At 51.8% G+C, this 19409-nt stretch overlaps 2 protein-coding genes across 4 annotated transcripts in view; one reads left to right on the top strand and one right to left on the bottom strand.

Annotated features, from left to right (window-relative positions):
• Window positions 1-128: 128 nt before the first annotated feature.
• DDX51 (DEAD-box helicase 51) lies at window positions 129-12775 on the bottom strand. 2 transcript variants are annotated; one of them, XM_027844165.1, is made up of 16 exons: window positions 12703-12775; window positions 6643-7016; window positions 6368-6495; window positions 5982-6132; window positions 4987-5132; window positions 4728-4799; window positions 3981-4087; window positions 3435-3543; window positions 3005-3150; window positions 2453-2648; window positions 2129-2244; window positions 1923-2039; window positions 1533-1634; window positions 1315-1378; window positions 989-1123; window positions 129-432 (listed from the first exon to the last, which is right to left on the bottom strand). In XM_027844165.1, the coding sequence occupies exons 1-16, from the start codon at window positions 12723-12725 to the stop codon at window positions 406-408; spliced, it is 2013 nt and encodes a 670-aa protein (XP_027699966.1). In that variant the 5' UTR covers window positions 12726-12775; the 3' UTR covers window positions 129-405. The 2 variants fall into 2 exon arrangements, with proteins under 2 accessions (XP_027699966.1, XP_027699967.1); XM_027844166.1 differs by lacking the exon at window positions 129-432 and having other exon boundaries at window positions 1038-1199.
• Window positions 12776-12778: 3 nt separating this feature from the next.
• NOC4L (nucleolar complex associated 4 homolog) overlaps window positions 12779-19409 on the top strand; it is a 10464-nt gene continuing 3833 nt past the window's right edge. The window contains exons 1-9 of one of the 2 annotated variants that reach the window (XM_027844168.1): window positions 12779-13022; window positions 14039-14159; window positions 15474-15580; window positions 16591-16698; window positions 17357-17509; window positions 17893-17995; window positions 18387-18421; window positions 18574-18624; window positions 18869-18980. In XM_027844168.1, the coding sequence (XP_027699969.1) occupies window positions 12918-13022; window positions 14039-14159; window positions 15474-15580; window positions 16591-16698; window positions 17357-17509; window positions 17893-17995; window positions 18387-18421; window positions 18574-18624; window positions 18869-18980 (895 nt within the window). In that variant the 5' untranslated portion in view covers window positions 12779-12917. The remainder of the gene's footprint in view (window positions 13023-14038; window positions 14160-15473; window positions 15581-16590; window positions 16699-17356; window positions 17510-17892; window positions 17996-18386; window positions 18422-18573; window positions 18625-18868; window positions 18981-19409) is intronic. The other variant, XM_027844167.1, reaches the window with a different exon arrangement.

The following is a 19409-nucleotide window of genomic DNA, read 5'->3' as shown; positions in this document are numbered from 1 at the left end:
TATCAAAACAAGTACAAAGACTTGTTTTCTTTTCTTTTGCTTTTTGGTGAGGCAATCGAGTTAAGTGACTTGCCTAGGGTCACACAGCTTCATGAATGTCAAGTGTCAGAGGCCGCATTTGAACTCAGGTCCTCCTGACTCTAAGGCTGGCACTCTATCCGCTGTGCCATCTAGCTGCCCCGTGTTTTCTTTTTAAAATTAAGTTCTCCTACCCCATCCCCACTATGATTGGTGGCCCAGCAATTACTGGGCTTCACGGCTCGTTTTCAGGAGGCAGTTTCAGACAGTGATGATCCCCGCACATCTGTGGCAGCAGGCACACACCCGTCCCCAAGGTCCAGTGGATCAGCAGCACAATGCCTCCTTGGGCTTAGCCCAGCGCAAGCCATCCATCCTCTGCCAGACTCAGGCCTTCTTTTGTTTCCATTCGTTCTGTGAAGACAAAAGCCAGGTTGAGAAAAGAAGGCAGGGATCAGGTCTCCCCAGAGCAGCATGCTTGACACTGAGGGGACAGGGCAGAGCCTGCTGCAGTACCTTCCTGCCTAGGAGACTAACCCAGCAGGCTTGCTGACCACCCTTGCCTTCTTTGATGGTGGTTCTCCCTGGGGAACCAACTCTGCTGCTTTGGCCTTTTCCAGGTGGGTAAGACCAGCCCTTCTTTGTGGCTCTCCTCAGGTGGCCTCCTGAGGCATCCATTGCTCTGAGGCTCTGTGCTCCCTTTTCTGGTGAAGTCCCAGGACCCCAGACCTTGGGTACGTTGGTAGGTAAGGCTCTTAGCCCTGGGCAGCTGGGTTGTTGCTAAACTCCCAAAGGAATGCTATGAAGTAGGAGTGTCCTTCAGGTACGCTGCCTAAATCCCTGGTTTGGCTTTGCTTACTTGGTCATTACCAGGTGTGAGAAGCTGTGGCTGCTATATTCCCTGCTCCCCTGGCTTGGGAAGCTGGCCAGCCCTGTGGCTGCTGCAGATGGCCCCCCCCCGAGCCCTTACCCGGATGGTTTTCTGGAGCTCGGACAACGCTTCCTCATACTGAGGCACCAGGGACTTGAGGTGCTCACTGCGGATTAGATGCTTTCCCAGCTCTGGAGCTCTTGCCTCTCTCAGCATCTGAAGGAATTTCTGCTCCTGGAGATGAGAACAGTGCCGGCCAGGAGAGAACTGGGGTCGGTCTTCCCTCAAGTCATTCCTCATAGGTAACCAGCTACTAGGAACAGATTTTTCTCTCCCAGGATACAGACCCTGACACAAGGAGTCTGGGGCACACGTGGGGAAGGCAGCAGGGATGGGGACAGGACTTGAGTCCTCACGGGGCTTACCTGCACTTTCAGGAGCAGAGTGAATGCCAGCCCTGTATTCCCGGCTCTGGCTGTTCTGCCTACCCTGAGATCAGACACAACATGGAGGCAAGTGCCCTGTCATTCCAGTTCAGGAATGGGGCTAGGTTAGTAACCCATAACCAGAACCCCAAGAAGACTGGGCTCTAAAGGAAGAGGGACAGAAATACCCTGTCCCCGATGGCCCCACACCCCTTTACCGATGCACATAGGTCCTGATGTACTGAGGGGCATCATAGTTGAGGACAAGTTTCACTCCCTTCACGTCGATGCCTCGAGCAGTGGCGTCTGTGCTGATCAGGCTGTAATGAGGTCAAGGGAACAAACACTGCCCCACAGCCCCACTCTTCCCAGGCTGGACACCAAGCACCCCCTGTCACAGGCCTAGCTCACTGGGTCCATACTGGGCTGTACTGACAGTGGAGGGGTCCGGGGGGGCTGCCAGTTTAAGGACAAACAGCGAATGACCAGGGCTGAGCTGGTACCTGCATTCTTACAGCATCCCCAACCCAGGGGCCAGTTCTTTGCAGGCCCACCTTTCTGTGTGCTCTGCCCTTGGTCCACCAGCCCCCTGCCTCTGTAATACTCACAGCTGAATCTTGCCCTGTTCAAACTGCTTCAGGATCACCTTCCTCTGGCCAGGTCCGAATCTGGAGGAGAACTCAGCCACAGGTACCCCCCCAAAGGCCTTGACCAGCAAGAACAACCTGCAGAGAAGTGAAGGAGGTGGTGAGTGGAGAGCGCACTCACCCCCACGGCACCTCCTGTGGCCTCCTCTGTGCCTTCTGACCCTCACCTGTGTGAGACCTCCCGGGAGTTGGTGAAGCACAGAACCCGTGAGAACTTCATGTTCCGCATCAAGTGTAGGATGGCCAGTGGCTTGGAGTTGAGGGTGCAGGGCACGTAGAAATGCTGTGGGAGACACGGAGAGAGCTCGATGAGACTCACATGGTGATTTCTCACCACCCTATTCCACCCACTCTTCTCAGCGAGGGACTTGAAGCTGCTCAGATTCCTTTCCCTTTTCCCTCAGGGTCCTGGCAGGGTGGCCAGCCTCTGCCCCCTCCCTCCTTCTCCCTCTCAGGATCTTCCCCTGAGCCCTGGGAGGCCCCACTCTCACCGAGAGCCCTGCAGGGAAGGCATACTTCCCCTCCCCGTCCTGCATGGTCCCTGGCTGAGCTCCGGATCCATGGCTCTCCGGGCCAGTGGAGAAGAGCCGGGGCTGGTAGAGGCCCAACTCCTGAAGCTTCTCAGGATTCCGAGTCAGCGTGGCTGAGAACAGCAGCTTCTGGAGGGGCATCTGAGGCTGGCTCGTGCTGGAAGAGACAGAGCAGAGTGTCCGTGTGGGGTCTGGAACGAGGCTATCAGCTGCCCACTGCAGGCTGGGTCTGGAGATAGCAACACTGCCAATCCCTGCTCTTCTGTGCCATTCTTCCAAGTTCCTCCCCCCAACTGAAAAAGGAAATTTCCACCACGAGCAGGACTCAATGGCTGGCTGGCACGTGCACTTCTTCCCTTCCTCCTCTCCCCACCAGGCCTGGCTCTTTTCTGAAAGGGGACAGGTGACAACCTTTGTTTAATTGAAATGACCAATCATGGTCCCAATCTCCTGAGGAGGTAGGTGGTAGGATGTGGATTACTGGGTAGAGAAAATCCAGCCCTGTTCCAGTACCTGGCGGCAGTTATAGTTCGGGGTTCTACCCTCTGGAAGAGTGGGCTGGAGCCTGGGGAGCCGTCACCCTGGAAAACTGCTTTCACCACCCGAGGCAGCCAGGACTGGTGCATGCTGTCGATCATGCGGTCGGCTTCATCGATGATCTGCAGAGTGGTGGATGGCCGTGCTCAGAGGAACCCTGGGGCTCCTCATTGACAGGGCCCGAGCTCCCAGGAACGCTCCAGCTCATAAGCACTGAGGTCTCCCAGCCACCCCGTGCCTCCCCCCACCAGCAACCAACCAACAGGGAATACTGTGCTCAGTGCTCCAGTGGCCACTCTGGTCATTATACCCAGCTAGGCCACCCCAGGCAGCAGACAGAAGCCCAGGCACTGACCCAGACTAGGTCTGCAGCTGACAAGGCAGGTCCCAGGCTGGGCTGACTTACCAGAAAGCGCAACTGCCTGAGGCTAAATCCTGGCGTCTGGTCAATGTGGTCCACCAGCCGGCCAGGGGTGGCCACGACAATGTCTGCCAGGCTGCAGTACCCTGAGTCCCTGCAACACCGTACAACACCACTGTGACTGGTGACCGAGTCTGGTTCAAGATGGGAGGAGCTCTCCACTGGCCTTGGAAGGGCCACTCTAGCCCTGAACTTCCCCCAGAAGAGGCACAATCATAGACGCCCTCTTTCACAGTCCTCACAACAGCCCCCGAGGGTCCCAGAAGGGTCTGACATTAGACCCAGTGAAGCATCTTTAGTGTGGGAGGAAGACCAGGTGGGCTCTCTTGTGGGATAGGCCTGCTTGTGGAAGGGTGCAGGCATTGTTCAAGGGATGAGAGGCAGGGAACTGGGTGCCAGGAACTCAATTTCTGAGCTGACAAGGCCGGGGACACGCGGAACGTGCCTGGCCAACATCAGCCAGAGAGGGAGGGCTGGTTCCACTGGTCTATGGGGCCTGACACAAGTCAGCATGGATGCAAGAAAACCTACGTCTTCTGGACGAGAATCTCCTGTTCCTTTGCTAGAGATTTCTGCCCTGTGATCTGGGCGATGCGCAGAGCTGTGCCATCGGCATAAACGTTGAACACTTTGCTCACCTGGAGGGAGGGAGTGGGTTCAGCGCTAGCAAGCATACAGGATCATCTCTAGGGAGCGCAAGCTCCTTGAGGTAAGGACCGTTAGCCTTTCCCACTTACATCCCCAGCAACCAGTTCAGTGCGCAGCACCAAGCAGACATTTAATAAAAGCCATCGATGGACTAGCCAGCATCAGGCCACAGTCCCCAAGAGTTGAATGTGTGAACAAGAGCTGAGCAGGGGCAGCGGCTGGGCTCTGTGGGCAGAAAGTCTCCTGGAGACAAACACTATGAGGATTCAGCTCCCTCCACAAGGAGCCATCCACGCGACGCTCCAAAAGCAATACTTTCAGCCAAATAAGCAGGGACAGTAAGAGCCTATGTCCTAAATGCCTTTGGGAGTCCAGTGAAGCCTCCCCTTCTCACAACATTTTTAGAGCATAAAATAAAATACACAGGATTCCAATGAAAACCAATGATATTTAAATAAAAATGTAACTTTTTTTTCCCATCCAACTTCATGGACTCCCTAAAAGCTAACCACAGAGCCCCAAGGGAGTGGGGGCCTACAGAGCCCAGGCTAAGTACCCCTGGATTGGAGGGAGTAAGGACTTCTGGGCCAAAGCAGCACAGCAAACCAGAGAGAACAAAGGACCACTAACCTGCTGCGCCAGCTCCTTCGTTGGCAGCACCACCAGGGCCCGGATGTGGCACACTACCCGCTCCAGCAGGACCTGGGGACAAATCCAGAGAGGCTTCTTCAGCCAAAGTCCCTCAAGAAGGCTGCCTTCCTGCTGACCCCCCGGCTAAGCCCTTCCCTGTTCAGTCGGGGCCTGTGGCCAGGAACAACTCAGCAACCCTCTGGAGGTGGGTCCCCCTAGACCAGCAAAGCTCCTTGCCCCTCTGTCCCAGTCTGCTTACCTGGATCACGGGGATGACAAAGGACAGTGTTTTTCCACTGCCTGTTGGGGCAGACACACAGATGTCACTGGGCTGGTAGCCACCCCTCCCCACCAGGAATCCATGGGATGCACTCTCCAGGAGGGCAGGAATCACTGCTGCTTGAACTGGACAGAGCAGAGAACAAGATGGCGGCTCAGGAGGAAACAATAACAATGCCAACAACAGAAACAACAGCTGATGCTTACCTGTCAAGTGCTGTGAATACACCCTACCTCATATGATTCTCACAAAGCAGGCGCTACAGGTAACAGTACCACCATTTTAGAGACAGATTGTGGTCTAGAGAGGTTCTGTGATGTGGCCACTGTCCCACTGCCTTTAAATGTTGGAGGGGGAGTGCAGGGATTACATCATGCCACGCCTCTCTAAGGACAGACATCACCAGAGCCATTTCCGTCTACACAGGACAAGCCAGACGGAAACCCAGACCGAAGGCCAAGGAGCACGAGATCAAGCAGAGAGCAAAGAAGCTGGAAGATACTGATGTGGCCGAGGTCATCCTACTGCCCCAGCTTGATGGAGAGAAGGCCCGCGTCCAACTTGCCCCAGACTAGGACGGGGCCATCGTCAGGGCCAGAAGAGACACCTTGTCTCCTCAGCTGAGGCTTGCACTGCCTCCCTGCTATCCTTCTGGGTCAAGGCCTCTGCTCATGGGACTCTCATAAACCGCTGGTACTCACACCACACTGCGGTTTTGAGGCTGCCACGGCCATCCAGACACAGGCCAACCAAAAGGTGAGTGGGCAAGGCTGCCTCAGACTGCCCTATGTGTTTTCAAGGAAGGTAAAGCAGCTGTGTGCAGCCTTACTTCCCCGTAAGAGATAACCTGAGGTCTCAGAGAAGAATGTCTGGGTGTGAAGGACAGTACTTTGCAGGACTGGGGGTTACTACTTTGGAAACAGCAGGCTGGGGGGCCTTGCTGCTGAGGGAGCAGATCGCAGCATTGGGGCTACCTGGAAAATAGGATACGATGCCGTTTGTCTTTAATTTCTTTTGTAGGCAAGGATGGATTCCAGGGATATCCTGGATTGGGACAAGGTCATCTTTGACGCTCTTCTGGACCCGGCTGGGTTCTGCAAGCCATTTGGGTAAGAAAGGCTGGACCTGTGAAAAGAGTGACAGATTAGTAAAGAAGGAAATAAAGCCAAGACCAGGGACGGGGCCGACAGGCACACTCCTACCGCCCTGTACCATCCGCGTGTCCCCAAATCAACACCATCACCTGCAAACCTCTCTTCACTGCCTAACACCAGGAGAGCTGTGGCAACCATCAGAGTTGTGTTGGGAGCAAACACCAACATTCCAGATGTGAGAACTGGCTGCCCCGTCATCAGCCTACCTTTGGCAGGGCCTTCTTGTCTGGCACTCCCAGAATGAGCACACTGTGCTGGGGTTCACTGGCCTCTCCCGAGGGCTCACAGGCTCTCGTGGAGTCCTTTTCTTCTCCCTGCTCTTCACGGCTTTTACCTGAAAAAAGGGGAATTGGGGGGAGAGGGTGTAAGAGAGATAAACTGCATCAGTCCTTCTCCGGCATGTGTAGCCTGTGAGCATCACTAAGCTGCCCATCCCGTGATCCCAGCTCCCCGGCGCCATCTTGGGTAGGGTTTCTCTCACCTGCAGCAGCTTCTGGATTCTTCTTGCCTGTCTTCTTTTTCTTCTTTCCCTTTGGTTTTCTGGGGCTGCTGGTCCCTTTTTGGCTGGACTCGGGGTCTGTCTCTGATTCTGACTTTTCTAACCTGCAGGGGCTCCCATCCCCTCGTTTCCTCTTCTTGGCTTTTCTTTTAGGTTCCTCTGGGGCTGGAGAACTCGGGCTAGTTTTTGCAGGCCCAGGGGGTGCTGGGGTCTTGTCCCCAGGCAAGCTGGTCTCAGCCTCGGCCTCCTGCTGCTTTTGCTTCTTCAGCTGCCGCTCCCGGGCCTGAACCTGAAGCCTCCGCAGGAGCACCTGAGCTTGGTCCTCGGTACTAGTCACTTTTTCTTGTTCCTTATATCTGGGATAAAGGAAATCGTTAGTGCCTGGGGCAGGCCCTAAACCCAGAATAGCCATGGGTTGTTGGGGTGGGGAGAGAAGCACTCTCATTTCCTTGGCACTATCCAGTCAATTGGTGCTCTTCTCTGACCCTAATTTTTTTCACATCTTTTATTTTTAAAATAAATTGGCATAAACTTAAATCCAACAATTAAGTCACACCTAATGACAATTATACCTAATTCACAAATAAACTTACGGCCTTCAAACACAGAGATTCTAGGACAATCTAATGATGCTCATTTATAAAATACTTCCTCCATACAATCCTCTAAAATAATGTGAAGATTATAATCCCATTTTATAGAAGAGGAAACGGAGGCTCCAAGATGTAAGGAGACTTGTCTAGGGTCCTGCTGGCAAGCAGTTAATTGGGCCTGAAGCCTTAGTGGTCTGACTCCAGGTCCAAAGTGATATTCCTGGAGCCATGCCACTCCTAAGGTACGGCCTTCCTTGGGCCCCTTTGATCACCATCATTTTCCAGACTGCCCCTCTTTTCTTTGCTCCAAGAAGACTGGAGGGCTCAGAAGTGGAAAGGAATCATCCCTCTTCCTCACTTCTCACATCCAACCATTTGTTAGGTGTGGTCAGTCTTCCCTGACATCTGTCCCCTCCTCTCCCATTCATTCCTATTCCCACAGTCCTGCCTGGACTATCAGAACAGTCTCCCAACTGGACCTGCTTGGCCCCCACCCACTTCCCCTTCTAATCCAGCCTTCATACATGATGACATTAGATTGATGACAAGTAATCTATTAGATAGATGACAAAGTGATCTGTAACTGCCCAGGGCTGACCACATCTACTCCCCTGCCCCAAAGCCTTCAGTGACTCCCAAATGTCTACAGAACAAATTACAAACTCCATAGGCTAGCCTTCAAGGCCCTTCAAGGTACCTCGGAGAAGGAGACAGAGCACTGGCTCAGAGCTAGGGGAGACTGCTTTGAATCTCAGCTAAAATACTTGCAAACTCTGACCACAGGCAAGTTACCAGACATGTCCGGGCCTCAGTTTCCTCATCTGTGAGATGTAACATGGGTAGCACCAACCTCCCCAGGACGCTCCTGAGTAAAAGAGGCATGTAGGGCAGGTGCTTTGTGCAATGTCAACATCTGCCGCAAGGATCTGGTTTCCCAGACTCGTATCATTCTACTCCTCTCCACAAACCTCCATTAGACTCAGTTCAATAAAAAGTGTCTACTACATGCCAGGCCTCAGGAGGTGCTGGGGAGGGAGGAGGGAGGGATACAATGATGAGAAATGGCAGCCTCCATCCTCAGGGAGCATGTAAATCTTTAAGGGATGATATGCCCCATTGGTTAAAAAAAAAAAAAAAAGCCACGCAAAGTACCATGGGGACAGAAGGAGAGACAAAATGCCATGGGAAAAGTTCTGGAGGGAGAGAACTTCAGGTAGGGGGATCAGGGAAGGCTCACAGTCTGGAAGGAAGAGGTTGACCTTGACAGGCAGAGATGAGATGGGGCATTCTGGGCATGGAGGAGGGGACAGGCTAGGTATGTGCATGGCAGTAGTCCAACGTAGCTGGAAGAAAAAGTGCATGGGAGGAAGGAGAACGGGAATGAAATAAGGCTAGAAATGTAAGATGGAATCATTGTGTGCAAGCCTTGAATGCCCGGCTGAGGAGTCTGTATTTATTTTCTCATGGAGGAAAAGGGAGCCATGGTAGGTTTTTGAGCAGAGTGAAGTGGTCAGACGTGAGCACTGCTCCAACAGCTCTCATATAGCTGAGCATTCCCTCTGCCAGTGCAGGGCACAGCCCGTCCATGCCTGCCTGAACCATCGACAGGACTGGCGCATTAGGAGTATTACTCTGGTAGCTCTATAGAAGATGAATTGGAGTGGGGAGAGAGTGGAAGCAAGGAGGCCCGTTACGAGGCTATTCCACCAATCTAAGGGGAAAGGGATGTGGGCCTGAATTGGGAGGGCTGCACTGTGAGTGGACAAAAGGGCGCAGATGTGGAGACAGAAGTGACAGGACCACTGAATGGCCACTGAATAGGTGCTATGGGTGAGGGTGAAGGAGAAGCCGCCAGGACGCTGGCCTATTAGCTACCTCCTATTCTCACCCTGCTCCCTCCTCCATGCCCGCCTGATGAAACCCTTCTGGTCCTTCAAGGCCCAGCCTGGGCCCGGCCTCCTCCATAAAGCCTTCCCCAATGCCCGCAGTCCTTCCCTTACATCTGCCTGGAGCCCTCTCCTCTCTCTGGATCTCCACCTTTTCTCCATCCTGTTTCAGATGAGGAAACTGAGGCCTGGAGAAGGGCCAGGACCTGCCAACGTTTCTGGGTGGTGCAAAGCCACAACTCCCTGGACCAGTGAGCTTTGTTTCTATCACATGACCCCTTCCTCATCTTCCTCCTCTGACCTCTCTGCAGCACTTGATGGCTGTGTGCCTCCCGGCTTTTCTCAATCTTCTCTCTTCCTTTGGCTTCTGGGACATGAGATTTTCTTATTCTCCGTGTCCTCTGTCCTTACGGTAGATGGTCCCCACGGCTGACCTTTGGCCCCCTTCTCTCTATACATTCCCTTGTCCTGAACTTAGATCAAGTGTTGGAAAGGACCAAAGGCCATCTAGTCCAACCTCCTCATTTTACAGATGAAGAAACTGAGGCCCAGCAAGGTAAAGTCACATGCACAACGTCACACGAGCGATGGGATGTGAACCCGAGTCTACGGACTGATGTCAGAGCCAGAACTCTCCTCATTATACCAAGCTGCCTCTTCTGCAGATGACCCCCAATTCAACATTTAAAGTCCCAAGCATTCTTCTGAGTCCTGGAGCCCTGTTCCAAATGCGCATTATTGGGGGCAGCTGGGTGGCGCAGTAGATGGAGCACTGGCCCTGAAGTCAGGAGGACCTGAGTTCAAATCTGGCCTCAGACCAAACACTTGACACTTACTAGCTGTGTGACCCTGGGCAAGTCACGTAACCCCAATTACCTTAAAAGTGAAATAAAATAAAACAAAATTCCAAATGCTCATTATTGGGCAACTCTACCCAGATGTCCCTCCAGCACCTCAAACTTAACAATATCGGTTCACGGAGTGGAAGGGGCCTCAGCAGCCATCAAGACCAAGCTTGCTCTAAACAAGACTCCTGCCTCCCCACTCACCCAGCTTCTCCCTGGAGCTGCCACCTCCCAAGGCGATCCACACCCCCAAGGCCGCTTTAACTGTGGTGAAGCTTATCGTGCCGCCAGGGGCAGTCTGCCTCTCCCTAAACTTTTTTTTTTTAAGGCAATTGGGGTTAAGTGACATGCCCAGGGTCACACAGCTAGTAAGTGTCAAGTGTTTGGTCTGAGGCTGAATTTGAACTCAGGTCCTCCTGACTTCAGGGCCGGTGCTCTATCCACTATGTCACCTAGCTGCCCCTCTCCCTAAACTTTTACAAGTTTTTCCTAATTCTCTGCTCTGTGCCAAGCAGCACAAACACTCCCAGACAGTCATCATGCCCTCCTCACTCTCCTCTTCTTCAGACCAGCCTCAACGTGCCTTTAACTAAAAGCCTCATCTTCCCTCAAAAACCTGACCCTCCTCCCCACTGTCCTATTTCCATTCATGGAATCCCCATCCTCCCCAGTGGAGTCACAAGCCTTCCCTGCCGTCATTCACCAAGACCTTTCTCTTCCACCTTCCTGTCTCTTTTCACTCCCATGGCCACCACCCTGTTCATGTCCCCATTATCTATCTCCATTCCCCAAACTGGTCTAACCATGATGCCTCTCTGCTACAATCATATCATCAGAGATTGTCTGAGCTCGGAGAGACTTTGGAGATCATCCAGTCTGACTCCCTCAATTTTACACATGAGGAAACCGAGGCCCAGGGAAGTGAAGCCACATGCCCAACGCATGCTCGGTGACCCTGAGCCTAGAATCAGGAAGATCTGAGTTCAAATCTACCCTCAGGTGCTTACTAGCTGTGAGATCCTGAACACATCACTTAACCTCTGCCTCAGTTTACTTAACTAAAAAACAAGGACAATAACAGTACCTACCCCCTCAGGACTGTTGTGAGGATCAAATGAGAAAACACTGTAAAGTGCTTAGCCTGGCACACAGTAGACACTATATAAATGTTAGCTATTATTACCGTTATTATTATTTTATTATTATTCTATTACCATTATAATTATTATTTTTAACACAAATAGCTGAGGCGGGATTTGAATACAGGTCTTCCAACTCCAAATCCGGCGCTCTTTATTCAATACCACCCGTCTCTTATCATGACTGATATTTAATGCTTGAGAGTTTATATCATTTAACATATTTGAGCTCACGTGTATAGGTATTACATCTTTTCTAGATGAGGAACTGAAGGTTCTGAAAGGCCTGACTTCCTTACTCTAACAGAGCTGGGAAGTGTAAGAAACCAAGGTCTTCCTGACTCCAAGTCTACTCTCTGTCCTTTAGACCACACTGTTTTTTGGAGGGTGGGGTGGGAGGGGGATGAGAGCTACTTCTTGCCTAGGATTCCACAGCCGGGATGAGTGAGAGTTAGGACGGGAGCCTAGCCTGGCTCTGACTAGACATGTAGCTTCACCATCTCCCCACATTATCATAGCTTTAGAGATGGAAGGCACCTTAGAGGTCATTAATCCACCTTCCCTCGATTTACAGATGAGGAAACTGAGACTTGAAGAAAGTAAGTGACTTGCCCAGGGTCACACTGCTAGTGTCTAAGGTGAGATAGAAACCCAGGTCTTCGTGCAAAGCAGTGCCTGCTCCACTACCCCCTGCTTCCTTTTATTATCATAAAAAGAACTGGCCTTTACATGTTGCTTTAAAGTTTGTGCATTTTAGGTTTCCACGTTTTAAAGTTCACATCTCCACAACTTTGTGAGGCTGGTTCTCAGCCCCCTTTCACAGCAGAAGAGATGAAGATTCTGACTGAAGGTTTGCTAAGCTCTTCCCACGCATCATCTCATTTCATCCTCACAACTCTGAGGGACATGCTCTTCTCATTCCCCTTTCATAGCTGAAACTGAGTCTCAGAGACGGCAAGTGACTTGCCCACAGCATGTTCCACAGGGCAGATCCAAGCCCTGACTTCAAGAGCTCAGCAGTTTATCCTCCACGTTCCTGGCAGGTGAAGCTCAGCTCTGATCACATCTCCTCCCCAGCTCAAAAAATCTTCCTTGGCTCTCTGCTGATTACTGAATAAATTCTGAAGATGGACTTGGCATTCAAGGCCCCCTATAAAATCTGCCTCCAATTTATCAGCGCATTGGGACAAACTCCCTGTGGAGCATGAAGCAGGTGCTTAAGGAAGGTGGGATCCAAGTGGAGGTGAAGAGGGGAGGGAGGGACCATCCTATCTTCCCTCCTCCCTGTCCTGTTCTTCTACAATTCCCCTCCCTCGACCAGCCCCCCTCTGGCCCCGCCCCCTCTCCTCAGCCCCATCTTTCCCTCTGGCTCCGCCCCTTCCCCCCAGCGCTGCATGCTTCCTCCTCCCTGGCTCCGCCCCCCTCCTCCAACGTGGGAGGGTGGTGGTGGTAACATTCTTGGGGCCGGTAACAGGGAAGGGTCCCGGACGTTCCTGGCAGCAGCTAGACCCCCCCTCCCCCCCCCAAGCCCACGGCGCCCGGCTCGCCCGGAGTGAGCCCTGCAGCGCGCCCTGCTTACCTGGCGATCCGGAACAGCGCCATCGCTTGGGCCGGCTCCGGCGCTCTCCGCACGCGCCTCCAGGCGCTCTGCGCAGGACTCCGGCGCGGGGAGATGACGTCACGACAAGCGCCGGCGCTGCCCATGACGAAGAGGGGGCGGAACCGCGTCTCCTCGCTCCACCCATTCCACTTCTTCCGTCCACGCGAGCCTCAATTCACCGCCCGACAGGCCACATGGAACCGGCGTCTGGGGTGGCGGAGCTGGGCCGTTGGCTGGAGGCCGCTCTGAAGAGCCGGAGCGGCGCCAACGCCGTGTTCGACATCCTGGGCGTGCTGCAGGTGCGGGGGGCCGGGCTGAGATGGAGTGGGGCTCGTGGGGGGACTGGAAAAGCCTTAGGGAGTGTGAGATACCGCGGACGGACGCGGGGGGCGCTGTGCGCGGTGAGAGGCCCGCGGGGGCGGGGCACGAGAAGGAGACTGGCGGCGGGTGGGCCCGTGACTCCACTTGGGAGGGGGCCAGGCAGCCCGAGTAGGGTGAGGAGAGCCCCCCAGAATGAAATTCCGAAAATACCCGGTGTCCCCAAAGTCTTGGTGCAGTGCTAAGGGATTGGCATCAGTCTTAAGCTACTAAAACCTTAAATCAGTTAAATGCGTTCTGAGCTGTTCGCAGCTTACATAAATCACTGAAGTTTTAAGCTGTTCAGTCCTTGTTGTTCGGTCATTTTTCAGTCGTGGCCGACTCTCTGTGATCCCATTTGGGGTTTTCTTGGAAGAGATACTGTAATAGTTTGCCATTTCCTTCTCCAGCTCATTTTGCAGATGAGGAAACTGAGGCAAACAGGGTTAAATGACTTGCCCAGGGTCACACAGCTAGTAAGTGTCTGAGGCCAGATTTCAACTCTGGGAGAAGTCTTCTTCAGACCCAGAGCTCTCTGCATTATGGCACCACCTAGCTGCCCCATTGTTAGCTTAAATGTCAGTAAGTTTTAAGCTGTGGATAACTTATGGCTTAAATAAATCACATTTTAAACTGTCTATAGCTTAAGTAAGTCACTTAAGTTCTAAGCAATCGACAACTTAAATGATTTTTTTTAATATTTCAATTCAATAAATATTTATTAAGTGTGCTAAATACATGGGATACAAAAAGAGGCAAAAGACAGTCCCTGCCCTCAAGGAGCTTACAATCTAATGGGGGAGGGGAAGCACAACATGTAAACCTATATACATATATTATATGTTATATGCACACAGAGCCCGGCTTAAAAAATTTTAATAAATTTTAAGCTATTGAGAAGAGTAAAGCAGTTGAGGACTTGTTACTGACCCCTCCCACCCCCTGTCCCCACTCTCAGTCTGATGAGGAAGATGATATTCTCAGCGCCACCCACACTTGCAGCCGACTCTTTGGGGCCCTGCTGGAACGAGGCGAGCTCTTCGTGGGTCACCTCCCTGAAGAGGAGGCAGCAATGTCAGGTGAGGATGCCTTGTCCTAGGCAGATGTTCTCTGCCCACAAAGGTACCAGCCCAGCCCCAGAGAACAGAGGTAGTGCCTCCTACCTAGTGGCTGCTACATTCATTTAAGGAAGAAAAGCTGGAGGTGGTCCAGAGGAGAGTGAGGAAACCAAGATGGACAGGGGCCTTGAGATGCTGCTGTAGGAGAATCTCTTAAAGGAACTCGGGCTGTTTAGCCTGGAGACAAGGAGATTGAGGGGGAAGGTGGGAGATCTGTGCTGCAGGCTTGGAGTCAGGAGGGCTTAGCTTCAGATCTCGTCTCTTGACACAAGCCATGTAACCTTGGGTGGGTCCCTGCCCTTCTCTGGGCCTCAGTTTCATCAGCTGTAGAGTAGGGATAATATGGACTAGTGCCTGGCTCATAGGGCAGTTGTGAGTCTCATTTGAAATGATAGATAGATGGATGGATGGATCAATCCCTGTGCCAACTGTACCGTGCCATGTAATTGGATGTAGGTCATTACTTTGTGCTCCAGGTGTTAGACCTAGAGCAGCGTGCAGAAGTAGAGACAGATTTAGGCTTGATGTAAGGACAATCCCAGTAACAGTTTGAGTTGTCTATCAGTGGGCTGCCTGAGAAGAAGATTCCCCATTATTGGAGATCTTCCAGTAAAGACAGCATTGCCATGCTGCTCATGGAGTACAGCTTATATGGCATCAGACTGTACAGTATCTTGTTCAGTTTGGCCCCTTCTTTATGATGCCTGTCTGTGACATTTCTATAACATTTTAAGGGTAACAAAGGGATTTCCTTGTAGTAACTCTGTGATGTGTTGTCCCCATTTTACAGAAGAGGAGACTGAGTGTCACAAAGGTTTAGTGACTTACCTGGGATCACAGGGATAGTAAGTGGCCTAATCAGGTTTCTAACCCAGGTCATTTGACTTCCAATTCTAATACTATTTCTTTTTAAAGAAAAATTATATACTATATAGTAATCAAAAATCCTTTCCCTAGTTGACTTCAGAATATATTTTGTGATATGTTTGGGGGAGAGAGGGTGGTCACTTATCCTGTAGAGGAACCAGAAAGTGCATAATTTTGGTTTGACTGTAGCCTTTGGGCCTAGGACACTCACGAATGTTGTCTTCAAGTGAACAGGAGGGAGGCAGCTGGGGAAATCTCCCATGAACTTGTGAGGTTTTTCCCTGGTATGGTTGGAGTGCTTTCTTGGACCCTACCTCCAGAGCATGAGCTGCTGCGTGTTAGGGATTGTGGAGTTGGAATATAGGTTGGGAGGGAGAATGTTTGGGCAGAAACAACGCTTGTCCCCAGGCTCTGGCAGTGCCCTTCAGAAGTATAAGGTGTGGATGAGACACCGCTACAACAGCTGCTGCAGTCGCCTCTCCGAACTCTTGGGCCATCGTTCTTTTAAGGTCAAGGTGAGTCTGGGAGTTAGAGGCCTGTCCTTCGGTTCTGTTGTCAAGTTGCCCCCAGCTTTGTCTTCTCTTCTCCGTCTTCCATTTGCCACCAAGATGCCTTCAGCTAAACTCCAAAGCTGTACAAAGCAGCCAGTGCTTGGAGGGCAAAATGAGTGTGTGGGTTGGAGGGAGGAGTGGATGAGATAGAAGACGTGGGCCCGTGGCACTTCCCACTCTCCTCAGTGGGTGCAGAGCTTTTTTTCCCATTGCCCTGGAATGGAGCACTTCATTTCCCACTGGACTCCCCACTGCTCTCTCTCCCTAGCTCTTAAAGACTTGGAGCTTGATTTCTAGAGACTGACTTTTTAAGGCCCAGGTGTGAAAACATGGGATTCGATGTGACTATTTGCAGATCACCCCCTCATGAGCTGTCTGCATGAGAAGAAACAGGCCAGGCCTTTGACAGCTGACTGATATAGGCAGTGCCGGTGTCCAATTACCTCTGACTAGTGTTAGGCAGCACAAACAAAGCTATAACCCATTGGAAGCCTTTAAATGAAAGGGGCTTATTCTGTTTTTCTGAAAACAGACCTATTCGTTCTAATAGTGTCAAATGCCCTTAAAGGAGATTTAGGATGGTTTCTGCATTTTAGCACAAACATCATTATAACTACAAATCTCAGCACTGAAAACGTGATTGGGTTATCCTGTGCAGTGAATTCCTGTGGCATTTTCCCTAAGTCCACCCAGCAGGCTGCCCTCAGGCCCTCCATCTACACTCAGGACCAGATAAGAAGCGGAGGCTGGAACCTTGGAATAAGGAAGTTAGGCTAGTTATAAAGAACACCCTGTCTGCCTGCACACCCTTCCCTTCCCCCAAGCAGCAGTTCTTGTTGCTGAGGGCCAGCTTCTCCATGGCCTGTGCTGAGAGGATTCGTGGGCTGGGCGCTGGCAGCCTCCCACTCCCTGGCCCTCCTGTTGTGGGATCCATGTGTTTACTCGTGGCTCTCTTCTCTTCCCTCCCTCCTTAGGAACTGGCCCTTTGCACACTCATGAAGTTTGTGCAGCTAGAGGGGGCACACCCGCTGGAGAAGTCCAAATGGGAAGGCAACTATTTGTTCCCTCGAGGCCTCCTCTTGGTATGGTGCTTGGGGGGGGGCACCTGATTGGGGAGGATTTTTGTTATAATGAGGGCTTGGGGAATGAGGACAGCTTAGTTTTTTATTATTGATGGATGTGGAAGCAAGCAGTGGGACAGATAGTTCAGAAATTGGTTTTATAGGACATTATGTATTTTGGGGTCTTCTTCATTCAACAAGTGTTTACTGAGTGCTGTGTGCTAGACACTTTGCATTCTTTAAGCATGTACCAACTAATGGGGGGCCTGGGGTGGGGAGCTGAGATGGGGAGCTTCCCTGGTATTAAAAGTTACTCTCAGATAATCCCCAGAGTAAGCAATGGAAATTTGCTGTGTTGATTTAATGAATTCAGATCCTTTTCTTTCTTCCTTCATCAAATCTATACACACTGCAGATTAAAACAGGTAGTCCCCTGAAATTCCTTGTATCTCTGCCAATGAGATTGAGAGATTGAAATGTTTCCCTATGCCATTTCACCCCATGAAGGGACCAAGGGAGAGGCTGTCTTTGCGCTTTCCTCAAGTGTAAACAGCTAAAGCACCAGCCTTCTCCCCAACCTCTCAAAGCAAATCTCACAGCAGGACAGCACAGAGGAAAGGTCTGGAGGCCTTTCAGAGAGTGAGGTGGTCACTAATTCTTCTCCTGTCTTGACTCCTAGTCTGTGGTGGAAGGCCTGATTCCAACAGAGGTGGATTCATCTCTGCTGATTTCCCGGTTCCAGGAGTACCTGGAACATGACGATGTCCGTTACCATACGATGCAGGCTGTGGTGGATCTGGTGGCCAGGGTCACAGACACACACCAACAGCAGGTGACGGATGCTTGGTGGATCTCTCTCTGAATGCTATGAGCATGGAGTAAGGTTCTGTGGCCAGTTTTCATTCAGATTTGTATTTGATTCAGTGTGGTTTCTTTTTGCCCTGGGTCTGTTATGTATATAACTGCATTTGAGGGGTCATGGCTGAGAGGTAGAGCCAGGATGGTTGAAATCCAACTTGTGAACTACGTTGTTGCAGAAGGGCTGACAATTAGGTGGCCACGAGCAAGGATGTGGTATTGGGGTTGAGAGAGGGGGAAGCCAGGAGCTTGGGCGATCAGCACAGAAGAGGGACACTGTTTGGAGTTGAAGGAAAATGGAAAGGTCTGGTACTTGCCCCAGCCCTCTTCGGTCTGGTGACTTTGTCATTCCGTCAGGGTGTTCCGCCCACGTTCTGGAACAACACCTTCACCCTGATCTCGGCTGTGAGCCTACCCCGCCAGCAGAGTGACATCTCGAATTTCTATGTGAAACACAAAGGTGAGGGTCTTTAGGAAGAGGGAGGGAACCTGTAGGAGGAGTATAAACCAAGGTATAAACCTTGGGCCTGACTTCTGAGTGATGAAGGGACTTGGTCTGGGAAGAGGCAGAGGAGAAATGAGCATGAAAGGGTTTTGGTCTCCTGGGAAGGACTCTCCATCCATCATTCTTGATGACGTTATCATTTTATGTGAACTCTATGAGGGCTTGAGAGTCCTGCCCGCGTAACATGCCTCGGTCACGTGGAAGGAGAAGTGAGGGCTTGATGGGGTCTGGAGTTGGGTTCTCCCCAGTGCTTCATCCTCAGGGGCTGCTGCTCATTGTAGCTGGGACTTTTAGGACAGTTCATAAGCTTTTGACTTGATGCCTCCCCCATCCCTTTTTCTCACAGAGATGCTGAAGAAGTGGAAGGTCACTCAGCTGAAGGTACCAGTTTGGGAGGGGAACGACTGGGGGCCCCCATGCGGCAGTCCTTCTGGGCTCTTTGGACGGGAGCTGGAGCTGCTGCCTCAGCTTTCCCTGCAGTAGAATTTGGAGAGTGAGACCCTCTAAGCCACTGCCCTGTCCTTGTGTTTCAGGAGCACAAGCACGTCTTTGAGAAGATGTGGTTCAGTTTTCTCAAGCACAAGGTAGAACTGAAGCCGGGGGCTGGGGCTGGGCTGGGGGGTTCCTTGATAAGATGTGTGGGGCATGGTCTGGGTCTGGGTTGTGGGTTTGAGAGTGGGTGTGTGCTCTTTGCCTTCTGGCTGCATCGCTCCATCGGCTGGGGCTCTGATGCTGGTGGAGCAAAGGCACTGCCAGCTCCCGAGGCCTGGAGCAGGGAGGGATTGCAGCCTTCAGGCAGCCTGGACATTGGTGTTGTACCCACTGCAGCTGCCTGTCAGCCTCTACAAGAAAGTGCTTGTGATCATGCATGATTCTATCCTGCCCCACATGAGCCAGCCGAGCCTCATGATTGACTTCCTCACGAATGCCTACGACATTGGTACGAGGCGTGGGATGGCTGGCCCCGGGGAGTGACCGAGGGTGGGCTGGGCGGCGAGGTCCATGAGTCTGGGATGAGTGTGTGTGTCTTTCTTGGTCAGAAAGTGTGTTTGAGGGGCCGAGGAGCCTAGTGTTAGGAGTGCTGGACGTGGAGTCAGGAAGACCTGAGTTCTAATCCTGCCTCTGATAGCAGGTGTGAGACTGCAGGTAAATCATATCTGTTCTCTGAGCCTTCAATATTGTCATGTGAGAGGGAGATGATAGCGTAAGTGCTTGCCTTGGAGGGTTGTTGTGAGGGACAAAGGAGATAATGTATGGAAGGTGCTTTGTGAACTTAAATGTTATAGAGGTATCGGATTGTTTTATTGTTTATGTCTGAGGGCGGGCTGTCTGGATGTCTGGGGCAGGCTGTCTGGATGTCTGGGGCAGG

The sequence above is a fragment of the Vombatus ursinus genome, unplaced genomic scaffold (genome assembly GCF_900497805.2).
Source record: "Vombatus ursinus unplaced genomic scaffold, bare-nosed wombat genome assembly UNPS02014935.1, whole genome shotgun sequence".
In the NCBI taxonomy this organism is placed as follows: domain Eukaryota; kingdom Metazoa; phylum Chordata; class Mammalia; order Diprotodontia; family Vombatidae; genus Vombatus; species Vombatus ursinus.
Note: the sequence above shows the minus strand (reverse complement) of the source record. Positions and strands in the feature narration are given on the sequence as shown.

What these genes read in the sequence shown, in the direction of transcription:
- DDX51 (XM_027844165.1), bottom strand. Translation starts at nt 12,725, where the DNA reads ATGGCGCTGTTCCGGATCGCCAG. An exon ending in CATCGTATCCTATTTTCCAG is followed by an intron (nt 5,133 to 5,981) that starts GTAGCCCCAATG and finishes TGCTCTGTCCAG; the next exon opens with TTCAAGCAGCAGTGATTCCT. An exon ending in CTCTGCTCCTGAAAGTGCAG is followed by an intron (nt 1,124 to 1,314) that starts GTAAGCCCCGTG and finishes TCTCATCTCCAG; the next exon opens with GAGCAGAAATTCCTTCAGAT.